The sequence below is a fragment of the Diadema antillarum genome, unplaced genomic scaffold (genome assembly GCF_040938485.1).
Source record: "Diadema antillarum isolate AM-2024a unplaced genomic scaffold, OU_Dant_1.0 seq00002248_RagTag, whole genome shotgun sequence".
Lineage (NCBI taxonomy): Eukaryota > Metazoa > Echinodermata > Echinoidea > Diadematoida > Diadematidae > Diadema > Diadema antillarum.
The window spans coordinates 1-18,082 of record NW_027272877.1 but is presented as its reverse complement, the minus strand read 5'-3'; the positions used below and the strand labels follow the sequence as shown (position 1 = coordinate 18,082).

General features: G+C 41.9%; 1 protein-coding gene across 1 annotated transcript; it reads right to left on the bottom strand.

The window, feature by feature from the left end:
* Positions 1-262: 262 nt before the first annotated feature.
* Positions 263-7,976, bottom strand: LOC139714354 (retinoic acid receptor alpha-like; the record flags this gene model as incomplete). Its single annotated transcript, XM_071626063.1, has 5 exons — positions 7,916-7,976; positions 5,171-5,325; positions 1,906-2,112; positions 1,263-1,467; positions 263-540 (listed from the first exon to the last, which is right to left on the bottom strand). Coding segments are annotated over exons 1-5 (906 nt in total), but the record flags the coding sequence as incomplete, so codon positions are not given.
* Positions 7,977-18,082: the final 10,106 nt, after the last annotated feature.

Here is an 18,082-nt window from a genome sequence, read left to right as displayed (position 1 = left end):
CATATCTATATGAATAAGAAGAGAAAACTCCATTTGCATAGACTTTATACACAAAATCACGTTTTTGAGACATTTTTGGTTTGACAGGCATGTATAAAACGTCATGCAGCGTCGTAACGGTATGCGCGATTTTCGCGAAAATGGTGTCAAAAGATGCGCAAGACTTGAAAGTAAAAAGTCAGCAAACGGCGCGGTCAAAAAATTTCGCGCGGCGGAGTAGTCGCGAAAACTTTGTGTCTACGTAGTCCGTGAAAGGACTGACGTTTGGTGAAAGAAGATCGTAGAACGAGGAGAGTGAAGATGGGAAGCGACATTGGGAGAGTGTCAGGAGGGGAGGGAAATCGTGACAGTCGATGGGAAGCGGTGATGCTTGATGCTTACTCTTCACGCTGATACAGCGGAGGTCCGTGATCTTCATGAGTAGCTTGGCGAAGAAGTGCGACTCCTTGGGCCGCCGCTTGCGCACGTAGAGACGGAGGCCCTCGAGGAGGGGTTCCTGCATCTTCTCGATTCTCGTTGTGTCTTCGAGGCCCGGACGGTCTGCGGAAACAACGCAAACGGATTAGAGGGGCTAGCCGACTCACCAAGGTGGCAGCAACAACGACAACCTAATCGATAATGCTAACTCTTTCCCTCCAAGATTCTGAAATTGCCCACAGGCTTTGACAATGACATACATGTACTATGTAGGTTTACAAGTCAAATTTTAGAGTCCCGATATTTTGTGTATTTGCTTCTTTTTTTTTTAAAGCAGCATATACATGAGACATGCATTCTACTGTGTAACATGCTATTTTCCATGTTTTGCAGTAAACATCACGTACAGTACAGAGACTTGACCCACACACACACACACACACAAGACACACACACACTAAACGTGGCTTTCAGCTTCATCTTTGGAGAAAAATGTCTAGAAAATCGCATATATACAACAGGTGATCTCTAAGGAATGAAGTAAACCTCAATTCAGTGAGAGGCTCTCGCATCATAATTACTGACTGATAAGAAGAAGGAATTCACATGCACGACAAAAGCAGGGAATATTTCCTTTCTAATATCATAGTTAGGAAAGATGCCATCATATTGTCCATATCTGAGTAGGCCATTCTTCAACGATCTTGCCGAACGCAAGCTTCTATCTTAATTTCCTGTTAACGGAAACAAACATCGCAAGATGGGAAGTCATATAAGGGGATAAAATGCTTAAAAGAGTAACATAAAACAAGGAGGGTCTGATCTCGCAATCCACCCCCGCGCACCTTCACTGATGAGGCAGATTGCGGATAATAACGCAATCTCGGTCTCGTCGATGTTCATCCTGGAGAGCGACAAGGCGAACTGGAAGATGATGTCGAGGAGGCTGCCGAAGCCGCCCGACTTGAGTTGGCCCTGAGTGAGGGTCAGGCCGGTGGTGAACGTGACGCTGGCATCGTCGGGGTTGAACCGCGAGCATATCCTGAGGATCTGTCGAGAAGTGGAGGGTATGACGAAAAGGGAAAAGATGGTTTTCATAGATTGCGACACTGAGAGAACCAGATATTTACTGTCACACGTGTCATCCTGATCGGCATAATCTTCTGTGTAATATGTATGAATTTTTGTCTCTCTCTTGTAAGATTGTCAGAGACTGTGTATGAACAAATCAAGTAAGCAAAACTGTTACTTCACTAAGTATCCCGTAAAGTAGAAAATAATGCTGAGTGAAACTGTTTGCACATTTCAATTGTTTGTGACAATGGCAAAAATAAAAATCTGCATATATATACATTTTTTTCAACAGAAACAACATTTCCACTGGTATCATATCTATAACCTGACCAGCAAAATGACCACTTACAACCGCAAGGAGCCTTCTTCCAACAGATAGAAGAGATGTTATTTGCTGGATGGGAGGGCACTTACCATGATGTCGAGACACGACGCCTTGAGGAGGGTGATCTGGTCCTGCGTGCTCAGCTGCAGAAAGCCCGGGAGCTTCTTGGCGAAGTCGACCACCATGACGATGGCCCGCGACGACATGTCCGTCACGTAGTCGAACATGACCATGTCGATGTCCTGGCCCTTGAAGTTACTGACCGGGTGGAGCGGCGACTCCTCGTCCTCGTCCTGCTTCGGAGTCGATGACCGATGGAGGCGCACCAGGGAGGAGGCAGAAAAAGGCAACAGAGTGAGGGTTTGTGGTCTCTACTTCACCGTCTCCCTCCAAACAAAGAAGGGAGTGGGTGGTCTACTTTTAAAAATGTAGGCCTACTTTCTCAATCAAGCAAAACTTTGGAGGAAAGTGAGGAAAACATTTCTCATGTGGCAAATCACTACAACAGTCAGCAAAGGGATTTCAAGCATACATTAGGTATACTCTCTTCTATTTGTTCTAAATATGATGGCACACATAGTAAACTCCTTTAACTTTCTTTCCTGTCATAAAAAATTTCCAAGGAGTTTTCCAATCCCCTAAATGCTACCATGGCATCATTCAGGAGGTACAAGGTACACCGTAAATGGTTTATTAAACAAACACATTACTGCACACAAATACAAAAACTCTTCCTTCACATATATGAGTCTACAAGTGCTTGGGCACGGGGCGCAGTTTCTCAGAAGAACTTTTAAAAAGGTCGGTGCCATCCAGAATGCTGGCAAGAGCTTGGCAGATGGAGAAGGTCACTGAAAAAAGAGATTTGGCATTTGGCCCTGACAGTGGGGGTGCAGATTCCTTACACCTTTCCCCCCCCCCCCCCCCCATCTCAACCACAAAGGGGGATGTGACCAGAAGTGGTTTCTGTGGGGGTAGGGGAGGCACATTCCTGTGGTCACTAGCTCAAACCCTGAACAGGATGGCAGTTTCCACTTTCTGTCTCGGATCAAATTTCACCCACTTCCAGACTCCCCCTTGAACCCCCCTATCCACCCCTGCCCATCCCCCCTTTTGGTTTTTTCCATCAAAAAGACGGGATCTTCACTTTCTCTGCTCTTCTTCATTTCATTTTTTTTTTATCTCTCAGAATGAATTTACACCCTACCACTTTATCCTCGAGTCTATCCTAACTCTTGCTTCATATTTTGCTCTTTTCATTTCATTTTTATCTCTTAGAATGACTTTATACCCTGCCATATTATCCTTGAGTCTAACAAACTCCAATTTTGTGTATTGAAACTTGTTTATCAGTCATCTCAGTTTTGTTTTGTGTTACTGTACCACTAAGGTTGAACAGGTGCCAACTTAATATCAGTAGTATGAAAACACAGCAGTAAGATATCAAATATACCGAATGTTTTACATATTATTAAAGAGCAGACAAAAATAACACAACCAAGTTCCTGCACAATAATAAAGTGCCATACTTATTTATCTATCTACCTATCTATCTCTTTATTCATCTATGTATGAATCTATATATCTTTCTATCTTTTTTCTGTCAATCTATCTATGCACCTATCTATCTCTCTATCTATGTATGACTTCATCTTTCTATCTCTCTATCTATGTATGACTTCATCTTTCTATCTACCTATGTACATGTATCTATCTACCTACAGATGTAGCTATCTCTCTACCGTGTACCTACCTATCTATTCATATGCCAAATGTATTTTTCTACCCATCTACCTTAACTATCCAGTTTTGTTTTGACTCTGCTTTGTCAACTTTAGAAGGAAGGAGGGGTTTGGTGAATAATGAAAAAAAAAAAATCTGAATGCGTAAATCCTTCATAAACATGTGGTAGGCCCGTAATTTGATAACTTCCAAATGGCCTTCAGGCTCTCGCCTTTGGACTTATCCTCACCGCATTTGTCAAACTCTCTTGATAGAAAGTGGTGGTTTTTGAGGGCTAGCTTTTGCAGGGGCATTCCTGTGGGCAAATTACACGGCCACAAGATGACAGGTATAAATTTTCATTCCTCTCATCTTTCACTTCACCTCGTTCCACCCTGCCACTCTGAAACTGAACGGGAATTCGGAAACGGAGGGATTTGCTTTTCTTTCACTTGCAAACACAGGAGGTCAGTGTCTAGTAAAACTAATCTTGTTTCAGGCTGGCGTAAAACCCTGTAAAAGAAGCTAGAAATTTATGCAATAAGGGAAGTAACAAATTTGGACTAGTGTATTATATTACAGTCTCTACACCTATCCATAAGTATCTCTTTATTTCACTGCCTTCCCTCCCCCCCCCCTACCAATTGCCCTACTTTTCACTGTAACAACATCTAAACTGGAAGTGGCTCTGTAATTTTCTCTAAATTTACAGCTGAACATAACATGAGAGAAGCGAATGCAGTAAAGTGCGACATCAGAGAGGACAGCACTAAAATTTTGGATCCTATCAGCGCCAAATAGTACAGATGATATGCTGGAAAACATGAGACATAAACATTGTACAGTCCCTGCATTTCTCAGCATTTTCCTGGAATATGTGCAGCAAAAAAAAGGAATTGTGGAATACACAGGCCTAGTCTAAATGTCCAATAAAATATCACACGATGCATTTTGTGTGAATATGACATTAATGCAGGGCACCATTCCCCCCCCCCCCCCCCTCTTCAAAACACACCAACCCCCAATGCACTGCTCCCATCCCTAAGTCAGCAACGGGCCCATACACACCACTATTGACCATTTGTGCAAGTGTGCGTGTGTATGTATGCATGAATGGCAGTAACAATGTAAGTAAAGGTGTACAGCAGTGGCGGTACTCTTTTCCCAAACACTTTAAAACCATAAAACTGCAATATGAAACTTTCGCCAATTTGCGACTGCTGTGCAATGCATTGTGCACGGACAAGAACACTCATGAGCATTTACTTTGGAGAACCGTGGCCCCTCACCAAATTCGCAAAAGTTTCGTCCGCGCGAAAATTTCTGGTTTTACATGAGCTGTTATTTGCACTCATTCCCCTTGGCAGTGGTCAAGAAAGAACTGACCAATTCCCCTTGGCAGTGGTCAAGAAAGAACTGACCACTTTCCCTCGGCAGTGGTCAAGAAAGGACTGACCACTTTCCCTTGGCAGTGGTCAAGAATGAACTGACCCCTTTCCCTTGGCAGTGGTCAAGAAAGAACTGACCCCTTTTCCCTCGACAGTGGTCAAGAAAGAACTGACCCCTTTCCCCTTGGCAGTGGTCAAGAAAGGACTGGCCCCTTCCGCTGCCACCAAGACGTCCACCACTTACCACGTTGTGGGGCGGGAGGAGCGGCTTCTGTGGGAAGGTGTCTCGGTGGGCCTGGAGCACGCACTGGAGGACATCCTCAATCTCCGTCGGGATGACCAGACTCTCCGTCGCCTCCTCCTTCACTTTCTTCTTCTTGTTCCTGTCATTCCTCACACCTGAGGGAGAGAAGGAAAGGACAGACAGAAGGAAAGAGACAGAGAGGGAATGTGGGAAATTGGAGGTGACAGAAGAAAACAAACAAAAGAATAGATATTAGATATTTAAATCGGAGCAAATTGTAATACGTGAGTGGATGACCACACACAGTCAAGAGTGCTTTGACTACCATTGCAGAAGCATGGACAGTTTTAAATTCTCACAAATTTTGATCAAATCTCTAGGGAAGACTGAAAGTAATATGAGAGATTTTTCCTCGAAATGGGAAACACTAGGAAACCTTGGTGAAATGGTAACAGAAACAAAAAAAAAAACTCATCAAGCTGAGCTCAAGTTGTGGGCTCACACTAAAATAGAATAAATAAAAAAAGAAGAAATAGATACGACCCCTTGAGAAAAAAAAATGGATGTGGTAGCATTGGTTAATAAATCAAACCCACAAGACTATTTTCATGGTAGCCCTTAGAATCTAGGGAATATTCTGTGACAGAAAGGATCAACATCTTTTGCCATCCAATCCTTAAAACTGATCTTCAGGTGGACCAAAAGGGACTGATAAACTCAGGATATCTTTCAGAACAACTGCAGGTCAAAGGTTAGGACAGCAGGATACACTGTAGACATGGTATAATACAGACTCTATTGAAACACTTGCTTGCTGATGAAAGTGTTGGCAGGCAAATGTGACAGAGTTGGCAAAAGGACATTTATTTAACACCTAACAAGATCCTTGTCATTTGATTGGCTGTTTGATATTGATCATTTATCCCATTTTACTTTAACATCATCATTCATGAAATTGTGGCTCCATTATATAAAACAAATGATGAATGGTTTTTTTTTTCCCAGTTATGTAATGGACAGAATATTTCAATCAGTGAAAGTTGAAATTATTGATCCATTCAATGAAGCTGTGCCTCGATGAATGGATCATTTCGTTATTTGCATAATATGAGATAGATGGAGACAGGAGGGAAAGAAGTGGAAGAGTTGTATACCACATGTGCAACTATAGTTGTAGAAGTTGTTGAGGTAGTACTTTTTGTATTAGTTGTAGCTGTAGTTGTAGCTGTACTTGAAGTGGTGGTATTTAGTGGTGGTGTTAGTGGTAGTAGTGGTAGAAGTGGTAATACATGCACTTTAATAATGCATCTCAGATAGAAGGGGAAAACTAATAGTCATATTTGATGTTGTGTTGTTGTTGCAATGGTGATAATATCGGTAGTGGTAGTTGTAGAAGCAGTAGGTAGTGATGATTATGATGATGATGATAATGATTCACAGCATTTTATGGCACCATAGATACAATTGTATGCATGTGGTGAATGAAACTGAGGAGGGACAGTATGATCGGAGGAAAAAACATGACTACAATTACAGTTTGCATGATTGAATTATGCAACAGGATTTGATTTTACACTCTATGCCCTGGCTAATGTAATAAGAACCAGTGTAAGCTATTAAAAAAACAAACTAACTAAAAACAAAACAAAACACTAGGAGAAGTTCTGATTGAAATGTTATGCCAAGATATCATTGCAATCCTCCCCCCCCCCAACACACAATGTTTTATTTTTTTCCAGCGGTAATTGCTGAAGCCAAAAATAACTCATGTTTAGTGATCGCTCCCCCCCCCCCCCCCCCCCCACCATCATTCTGGCCAGCCTTCTTCACTGTGATCACACTTCTCGGCCCGCTACACTCAGTCGACTAATCCAGTGTAAAGCATTTGCTCACACTCGACTAAATCTATCTGCGATCGAACTCCCGCGCCGCTCGTGAAAAAGTGCACCGGGGTGTAATGACTCCAGAGGCATTAGCAGCGAAGGGGGAATGAACTGTGGTTTTTCAACGTGGACTGCGAGCCGGTTCGTAGTTTTCTACGTGCTTCAATCCAGCTTTGCCGTACGCCACCTACTATGTAGTATGAGCACACTTCACATGAAGGCTGCTGTGTCTCCATGCAAACACACCTTCGAAAGCTGTCCGTGTGCGATGCAAAGAATTCTACATTCTCCTGATCTTGTGTGGTTATAGTCGTTTGATTCCCTCATGGGTTTATAAGTATCTTGCCACTTTGCAGGTTTGTGAAGACTCGAGAGGTTTGGTTAAATCCAGAGCTGCAAATTGCTGCCAGGTTAGAATCGCTGCCAAAAAATCATGCCCTTGTGAAAAGCCAATGCTTTTCCTCTCTGCCTCTCATTAACCTCTCTTGCAACTGAAACAATCAAATGATTCACAACACGTCAGCTAAATGAAGAAACAAAACATGCATGCGAGCAAAAAAATTTCCCGCCATACCCCCAAACTAGACCACCAGGGCTACGACTGTCTCGACTCGCGCCCCATATGCTCGCTCACAAACACACACACACACACACATTCAAAATAATTCTTTTCTTATTCTCTCAGGCATTGTCCCCCCACGTTCTGAGGGCCAAGGGTTGACGAAAATGTTTTAAATGGCGCTCCCAGCTGTTTCCGCAGCTTCCTGCTAGTCTCATTTCAGGCTCCCTTGCGTGTTTCTCTGGACTTGCAAGCCGTGGCACCCCATGCCCAAAACAGTCAAAACTACACTGTAGTGCGTACCCAGCTCCCTGCTCCCTCTCCTTCCCTCTCTGTTGCTCTGTCTCGCATGCCCTGCTGCCATTTCACCCAGCCTTGTTCCATTCCCAGCTGCCGACAATATTTCCTGCTAGCCTTGCGTCAAGCTGTCTATGTTTTTTTTAATTGTGCGAAGGCTACCAGAAGAGGCAGGAATGCAACAATCGTACGCTAGTCCGTCTATCCCCGCAGCGATAGTAACAAAGCTAGTGGACTGGCTGCCTGCTTTCACTAGTGGGCCATCCATATTAGAATTTGTTTCACAAGAACTTTCTGGAAACAAAAACAAACAAAAAATACAGAATGAAATGCAATAACAGGCCAATAAGAAGAAAAGGACCCTTTGCAAACTCAAGCAATGTCATTGATTGTACCTGTACTTCAAGTTGTTGCCCCCGACACAAAATCCCCTTTCAATGGAGTTCATACGTTGTAAACCCAGCACCCATAATACATGTACGTGTATATCCCCTTTGAAAATGATCAAACTGGTTTTGTGTTCAGCAAGGACAGGAGGTATGCTTGATGCAAAAACTATGTAACTATGTAACAGCTCTTCTTTGGTCATTTGTTTGAACAACACTCATGAAATGTGCATCATGCATATTAAAACAACCAACTTTTTTTGTCAGGAAGATCTAACCACGTGCGGGGCAAAAAGCCATAAGTACATTACAAATTATTACTTTCAATGTCATTCAGCAGCTACACGTTTTCGTGATAAACCATGTTAAAGTGCATTGCAAATCCCATCCATAACTGTGGTGCACTGTTCACGCAAACTACAAAACCATCATAGCAACAACAACAACAAAAACACACCAAAATCAAAATCAAACAACATTGAAAAAATATTGGATTTGAAATAAAAACAGCTACAGCACCGAGATGAAACATTTTCTCCGGAACTAAGACGGGGGCTTGCCAAGCTGATATCACGCTAGACAAGCATCGACGCCTCCGTCTGTAGAAGGATTTCTCAAATTACAGAAGACAAGCGCTGGGGCCCTTGGAAGGTTTTCGCATTGTTTCTCAGAGATTGTCTACATCCATGCCCGGTTTACCCCCCCCCCCCCTACCCCCCCCCCCCACCCCCCATCCCTCTTTCCCTTATCCCAATCCTAGAAACATTTTGACCTCTCTCAAAAAGCCCCGTCCTTTGCGATACAATATTCTTCCATGCAGGCTGACAAAATTGAAATATCTCTCACGCTTCCTCCTTTCTTATACCATGTGGTGCACCAAGAGGCTGGCTACAGTTTGGGGAGACCACGGGGAAGGGGAAGGGGAAGGGGGGAGTTTCCCCCAAATATTGCGTACCAAATTTCCACAGAAATAATCTGCTCCTGTAGGGCACATTTCAATGTGCAAAGATGAAACATTCTTGCTACTTGTGGATTGTTACATTTATATGCCAATCTACCCATTTAGCCATACGATATACATTTCTCTCAGCACTTACATGAGGTATACGATTAAGACCCAACCCACTAGAGAAAACAGAATGTTGCTGGAACTAAGGCTAACCACTGAGAATAACAATGACTGAGAGACAGAAATAAGGTGTCTTGTCTGCCTGCTGGATGGGCGAAGTTCAATTCCTTTCTAGGCCTGCCGTAATTTGAGGCTAGACTAGTGGCATAATATAGCCTTCGGTTGCATTTGCACACTGGAGTTATCGGTTTTCGCATCGCGACACAAAAATCTATTTTATTTACCAGCATTCACATATTCACACATGGGAGGGTATTAAAAAAAAAAGAAAAAATCACTCGCCCGCAAATCAAACGCTTCGACTCGCCAGACTGTGAACGCCTAGACAATGATGAAAGCGTAACCCTCGGCAACCAAGTTTGCAGATCTAGCGCTCTAAGTTGTATCATGGGATGAACAAAAAAGATTACTGTAAAAATACAAATTTTGTGTGCATTTTAATATCACAAATTTCACAAGTGCCAAGATTTGCAAAATTAGAATGCATGCAAAAGTCCTTCCCTACAATATATGTATTGTTTGCCAATGGTACATTGTAATTCACACACAAATAAAAATCCTTGCATTACAGTAAGGGTTTTTTGTGTGCTGTTCACACATTCCACGCGGGGCAACTTATCACTAGAGTTTCTAAGAAGTTAGACTTACTTGTGTACTACCATGTGCATCGAGACAGTGCTGTAACCATTGTTTTTTTTTTTTTTGGGGGAGGGGGGGGGAGGGGTGCCAACACACAATTGTTTTTGTATTGCATTGCACAAATATGATTCTCAAAAAACATTCATTTTGGTGGGTGTGAACGTACCTATTAACCTAGCAAACACTTTCTAACACGAGCAAGAGGTTTATACAATGTAAACTTCGTAGCACTGACCACATTCTAAAATCTGCTGCATTATTTTGATGAAAATTAAGGGAAAAATAAGAAGAAGCCAAAATTGTTCTTCAATCTTTTCTCTTCTCCCCGAGTCCATTCTCTCCTAGCCCTCTCCTTCCCGTTGATTCTGCATTCTCCTGAACTTCTTGCATCATTCCTGAATGTCTGAAACTTTCTGGCAAACAGATGAAAAAAGATGAGATGAACGAAGACATCTGATTCTCTTCTCCTCCCACAGTACTCTTTGTAATTTTTGATGGCTGAGAAAAAATTTTGCTTACTAGGCCTCTCTCTCTCATACATGCTAACATGCCCATACACATTACACTAGCTTTTTAAACCAGATGATTTGTGTGTGTGTGTATATATGTGTGTGCTTTATCCCCAAATAAATATACACGACATGATTATATCTCTTTCTACGAATGTATCCAAACATCACGGCATTATTCTGATTCTATATTCCATTGATCGACAAAAAAAAAGAAGACAAAACTACTCAGATCTCAGCAAACAAGTCCATTTCATTATGTGTGCTCCAATTTTTACTGTTTGTTTGTGAGTGTGTGTGTGTTTTTTGTTTTTTTTCAAAATTCATCTAGTACATAACCTTCTCTTTTACCGCTTTTTCCCTACACCACTACGCGTGTACACGTGCAGTATCAGCTTGCGCACCCTGAGCTCTGTCCGAGGTTCCCGCATAATTTATCAGCTTGACATTTGCTCCCCCAAGATTTGGATGAACAGCAATATAGCAGTGAATATGCCCCCCTCTAAAATGCACTATACAACAACTGCCCATTCTTGTGTCATTGTTGTAGCGCTGGAAATTATCCTCCTCCCCCTCCCCCACCCCACCCCCCCCCCCACCCCCTTCCCCACCCCTCCCTTCTCCTCATATGCAAACTGGTTAGCAAAAAGTGAGGAGGAAAAAAAGAGGGAAACACTGCAATATGTTTCACCATGATCCTTCCATTATGTAGAGTAGGTACCTTAAGAAAAAAGGTCAAATAGTAAGATATCTTAGGGCACAAGAATGATAAAAAACCCTATTTTCTATTTGGAATGAATTTCTTTCTCTTTTTTAACACGAACAAAAAAGGAGTATATCACCAAATAAGTGGCATCATGATAAGTTTTGAGAAATACACGGATGGATAGAATGATAGGATTTAATAAATGACACCGCATTCTGACCTATGGACAGAGTGGACACGGGGAAATGATTATAAAAGGGTAAAATATACTGTTTGCACATATATAATGTATGCGGTGTGTGTGTAGATATACACACATGTATGTGTGTGTAAAAATGTACAGCGTGTATATATATATTACATACATGTATTCCCACATTTACAAACATTTTAATAAACATATGGCCAGTTTTATGGGTTACAGTTGAACCATTGTTATGATCGCACACTAGTAGATTAAGATGCATAAACTGTTTAATTTTCTAGGTGCTGTAATGTGCCGTTACAAAAGCTTCTCGAGAGGGAACCCCCCCCCCCCCCCCCCTTCACAAAATAAAAAATAAGAGAGGAAAAAACAACGCTAGTTTCGGTTGGACATCAACATCAATTCCCTTGTTCCATCACAGCATCCCAAGCCTCTCAACACATCCCACCATCTCTCTTTCAATCATGTCCTCCAAAAGCTTAGCACACGAGAGCCCTACTGGACGAAAGAGGAGCGCTGGGCTTTATTTATCGTCTCACATCCTCCCTGACGGTAAAATTTATTCAGCGTGCGGCCCCAAATTCCTGTGAATGGACCGCCGCAGCAGGCAGACATGGAACCGAGCCAAGAAAATCGGTTTGGTCATGGTGGTGATGGTGGGGGGTGGGGCTGGATCGGTGATTTGGTCATTATAATAGCAGGGCTCTCTCCGGTAATCAATATGAACTCGCGGAGAGGATTTGACGAGTGAATGAATGTCTTGCCATTCCTTATGCTCTCCTCCTCCCCCCCCCTTCTGCAAGCACATGTCTGCATACACACACACACACACACACACACACACACACACACACACACACACACACATACATGTACATATACAAACACACACATAATATACAGTGCAGGAACGGTGGGAAGGGTATTTGCGTGTTTGTGTATATTCATATGTGTGTGTGCGCATGTCTGAGTCCAACTACACGCATGTTAACCGCAAGGATACACATTCGTGCTCACCCCTAATGCAGCTCCCAAATCACACACACATATAAGTAGGAAGATGCCTTGTAAGGCAGTACGGTACAAATTGTGCACACGTGGTGAGATGTGGGAACCCTTTTTTCCCTCACTATTCTTTGCTTTTTTTCTTCCATTTTAGTTCCTCCCTCCTTTCTTCTACATTGTTCTGTTTCTCAAGGCTAAATATATACATTTTTTTTTTTTTGGGGGGGGGAGGGGGGAGAAGGGGGAAGGGGGAAGGAGAGCACGCAGCGAGACATGCATGCATCTTTCGCCACGATGGAATCACCACGCTCGCCCCGTTTGCGTAAGCAATATTCGGGGCACGGGATGAAATGATGGATGCGGATGTCACATGGCATTTCATCAATGGCAAGAGCCCGGGAGCTTGCCTTTTTTCTCGTAGGGTGCAAGCTGCGCTGCGCAGCGATGCATTTTCTCTCCCCCCCCCCCCCCCCCCCCCTCCCCCAAGCGGTACAAGACAACCGCCATTAGAACACCACGTTCAGAGCACCATCTATGTATTTTCCCATCTTTCATTCTGTTAATGGTCACTGGCATTAGAGCGAGACTTCAAAGATTTCGGGGCAAATTGCCTTTCTGGCAACGTGCAGAGAAAAAAATTTAGAAATTCGATTGGATTCACTACGCAAAATATGAGTCCATACAACTCAGCCCAACCAGGCAGCAATACAGCCATTTCATTTATTTCATTTAGGAATATCACAATCCAAAAGGGTTCCTGTTAAATCTGTCCATTCTAGAAATGAGCACTGTAACCATTAGTTCTCAAATATCAAAATTTTATTTCACACATCGTTCAGGTGAATGGTAGACATCTCATACCAGTTACTATAAAAGCCGTCTCAATAATTACCCCTCATTTCTTTGCATTTCTCTTTGATATCCAACAAACAAAAGGTGCCAAGCTTTCAGAATTAAAAAAACAAACAAACAGAGAGAGCAAAATAACATGAATGAAAAATATTTACAGATTAAACCCTAAAAAAAAAAAAAAAAGATTGAGAAACTAGCTTCAGAATGATGTCAGGACCAAGGAAGATGATAACAACTGATCTGACATTATAATTTCATGATCAGTCTATGGACACTGTAAAACGAGGAATGTTCGTGAATTTCACAAGAGCCAGGCTTCGCAAAATTAAAATGCACGCGATTCTCTAAAATGCTCTCAGATATGCAGCTTTGTAAGTGATAGTGTTACCCCCCCCCCCCCCCCTTTTTTTATTATTTCTGTGAGGTAAAGGTTGTGGCGATTACAAAATATTTGCACTGTCCTGAAACCAAACAATATATGACTCAAGTGCGGAAGCTTCGTGACTTTGTTCTCCTGGACAATACAAAAAAAATATTTGCTGTGCATTCATCCGGAGTGCTGCCTTTGACCTTGCCGTGACGTGATCTACATTTCACGGGACGACGATCGCAATTTACACCCTCTGGTCACCCCCGACTACGGCAGATCTGAAATTCCTGTCACTCTAAAATATCAAAGTTTCGCGATTCCTTGTCAATCCAATGGCAGAGTCAATCATTTACCGTGAAATAAAGCTGTTAATTTTCTTTTCCTTTTTTCCCCCCCAGAACTTCCCCGCTAAAATGGCTATTTCATGTATCTTGTCAGATGAAAAATGAAAACAAATGCAGAAACTCAAAAATATCGCAAAACTAAAGAACGGAAACAACTTTTAGAGCATGTATTTTCAACCTCCAAATGCAGATATATTGGAATGTAAGATTATTGATTACAAGGGATGGTTTATATTTTCAAATAAGATACTTATCTATGTCACAGAGGGTTGCAAAAGCTTGGTGGTATCAAAAGTAGTTCTCTTGTCTTCAGCTCCCTCACATCAAATCTACCTTCATTTTGTGTGAATTTTTGACTTAAATGTTCATACAAAACCATGTACTCACATACTATCATCATAAACATGTACATCATTACAATGCAATGCTGAGCTAATAATATGTGTTTATTGAAGAAATGAAACTCTGATATACTAAAAAACAAATGTTTGAAATTGGGATACCAATCGGACCTATGCAGCTTTCAACAAAATTTGTCCTTTTTTATGAGGAAAAAAAAACAACCCACACCCAACCAAACAAAATTTTGTAAAAACCATAATCAATGACAGGTCTTTCGTTCATCTCACTGCTTCAGCAAAATACAGCGGCCTACTTGGCTGCCACTGAAGGCAGAATATGCACATTACTTCACTACAGAATCGAGCATGCTTGCAAAGCACATGCATATTTGATGATGTACATATCTGGGACACCTACAATATGTATGAGTTTTATGCACTGCACTGGATATGTGTGTGTGTGTGTGCGTGTGTGTGTACTACAAGATTGTAAAAGATGGTGAGGTTGAGGCGGCATATACTCGTGCAACTCGCACCCCTTGCAGAAGTGGGGGGGGGGGGGGGGTGAGAGTTATCCTTACCAATATGCAGCGATCTGTTGGTGATACAGAGCCCCATCGCCACCCCCCCCCCCCCAATCTTCTCCCCTGCTAAATTTAGTGTGCCTGGAAGTTCCAAAATACTTGCCCCAGCTGGTCAAGCATGATCTTGCCGCCCCCACATGTGTGACAAGTCGACATCTGCCTTCCGCCAGACGTCACTGGGAGTGCGACCGATCCCTTTTTAGGCTCGATCGGGTCTATTTTGGACCGCATTTCTCGCTCGTCTCGCTCACTCTCCCATTTCTCACTGACCAATTACAGGCAGAGAATAGCAGTTTTCCCTCCCCTTCGCGCGATTTACGCACTCCAATGGTCGCACAAACGTTCCCGAGAACTTTGTGATGGGTTTCAAGATGCGTCACTTCTGGGCTTTTTCCTCGATTTCTGTCATCATATGATTTTTGTTCTCAACATGAACGATTTGGCCGACACTTTGAAAGTTTGCTATGTTCTGTGAGATGTCACTTTTAAACTCTTTCTTTTGCAGCTATCTTCCTACGAATAAAAGCCATATCATTTGCCAGATACATGAAAGGAAAGATTTCAAAGACATATGAACTGCTCCTGTTAATATGGGTTGAAAAATATCAAATTAGGCAAATCTAAACATTCCCATCACAGAAATTGGTCTTGCTACTTTTTCATGCATACAACTATCAACCCCTCTCTCATACTTTCCAATCCTTGTCAATTGCATAGATTTGTTACTTGTGCTACACTCATTCATTCATCCATTAAGCTCATAAATAGGGCTATAATTCTCAAGGGGGAACACAATATTTCTGACGTTTTGCAATGATAACCCAACACCAGCATTCCCCTTTTACATGAGAGAAACATTTTATTTAAGGGAAATTCCCGCAAAGATTAAACTATAGAGGGAAAGGCAAGGAATCGGAAGTTCAGAATTCGCTCTACTCGAACAAGTCCTGGGCAAGGTGTAACATACATTTTTTTTTTTTTTTGAAACCACACTCAACTGCTTGCAGGATTGGGGGGGGGGGGGTCTCAAAACTCAGTATTGCAAAGGTAAAATGGATGAGCACTTGCTCATACTAGAGTATAGGGACCCTTGGTTGACTGCTTGGGAAAGAGGTGGTCATACAGTGCTGATCGCGTTAAACTTACTACGCGTAGAACCGCGCATCGGTAACGCGTTCACAAACACGTTTCAACGCGAACGCATCGACAGACGGAGCTCCGCCGGTCAAAGTGTCTAGCGCCATCTACGGCGCCTAAGTGAAAGTATCGCGCGTAGCTGCAATGCGATTTTGCGCCGCGCAAAATGTCGCATTGAAACACAATATTTGTATATTTTGCAGCGGAACAGAAGAGAGTGATTCACTTAGTTCTTTACACTCGTAATGTTAAGATCTTTGTGAATAATTGGTGCCTTTTCTTTTCGCTCGCTTTTCAGCCTCTGAGGACGGAATTCACGGCAACAGAAAATAAGTGTCTGGTAATACAGATAGTCGGGACTTTCATTTTAATGACCTGTTGATTCGTTGTTGGTCTATCTCGATTTAAAGACGTTTTGCACTCGTTAATTAGCCCTTTATATTGCTGTTCCAAACGATCTGCCGAATTTATCCTTCATTAATGATTCTCAAAGTTATGAAAATGAGGTGTCAGAACTGTTTTATTATGTCCGTCAGTAAATCGTTTACACATCTGTATTTTTTTTTCTAAAACGCAAACAGAAGGAAACTGCCCAGAAATTGATATATTTTATCAGTGGTAAATGAGCACAGAAAATCGGACGCTATCACGATAGAATCCCATTTTCTTTGCTTATTTTTCCGCTGATTACATTATTTCTCAAACATTGAAACTAAATTGCGGCACCTCCTTTTCATACAAAAAAAAAAAGTTTGAAGGAAATAAGCTGATCTTCTGTCTCACGAAGCGAGGTAAACGCGACAAAATTAATACGACGTTTCGGCCCGCGAAGTCTGCTATAGATAGCCGTCGGCTGGCAAAGTACTATTCATTTTTTTTTTTTTTTTACCTCGCTTCGTGAGACAGGAGATCAGCTTTAATTCCTTCAGTTTCTACAACGATGATGGACACCTTCCCGACTAAAAAAAAAGTCAACAATGAAAAAAAAAGGCTGGTCGTGAAATGTTATCCATGTGAAATGATTTATCTCTTGGCTATAACTTACTTCTTAGTTTATTAACCTAATATGACGTTCGAATTCGTTGTATTTTTGCTTTGAACCGTTGAGTTGAAATATATCTCGTTTTCTTTTTAACAAATGGTGTTGACGTTTATCTGATTTTTGTCGTGTTACGACAATGATGCGATTAATCATTTTTTTTTTAATAATCTCGTTAATCTCTGTTTCCGGGTGATGTTAGTTTCGAAAGGTTTATTATTCCGAGCGGTTCGTTATTCGAAACACACAATTGCGAATACCATTATTTATATTCATTCGTTCGAAAATGGAAAAGCTTGCTTCATTCGAACACAATTTTAGTTTGTGGCGTTTGTTATTCCGAAGGTCGATTGTCGTTTCGTTAGTCGTTTCGTTGGAGTTTCGATATTCTACATTAACAAACTTCCCCAATTTTCCGACTAATGAATATCCGGAATAAGCGAACCTTTGAAATAACGAGCATTCGGAGAACCTTTGAAATAACGAACATTCGGAATAACGAACTGAAAGCGGAAATACAGTACCCGGAGAAAGCGCTGAAAGCGAACGCCTTGACTTTTGATGCCGAGGCAACAGCTATCCAGGAGTCGCATGACACGTTCAAACGTTTTACGTCCTTCGTCTCGCCTTTGTCTGGCAAAGTAGTATTTATTTTTTTCGTCGTTTACCTCACTTCGTGAGACAGCAGATCAGCTTTATTTTCCTTCAGTTTCTACCACGATGATGAACATCTTCCCCGACTAAAAAAAAGTCAACAGTGAAAAAAAGATAACTAAGGCTGGTCGTAAAAAATATTAGCCAAGTGAAATGATTTATCACTTAGCTATAACTTCCTATTTTATTAACATAACATGGCGGTGAAATTCGTTGTATTTTTGTTTGAACACGTTGAGTGAAAGTTATCTCGTTTACTTTTTTCAACAAATG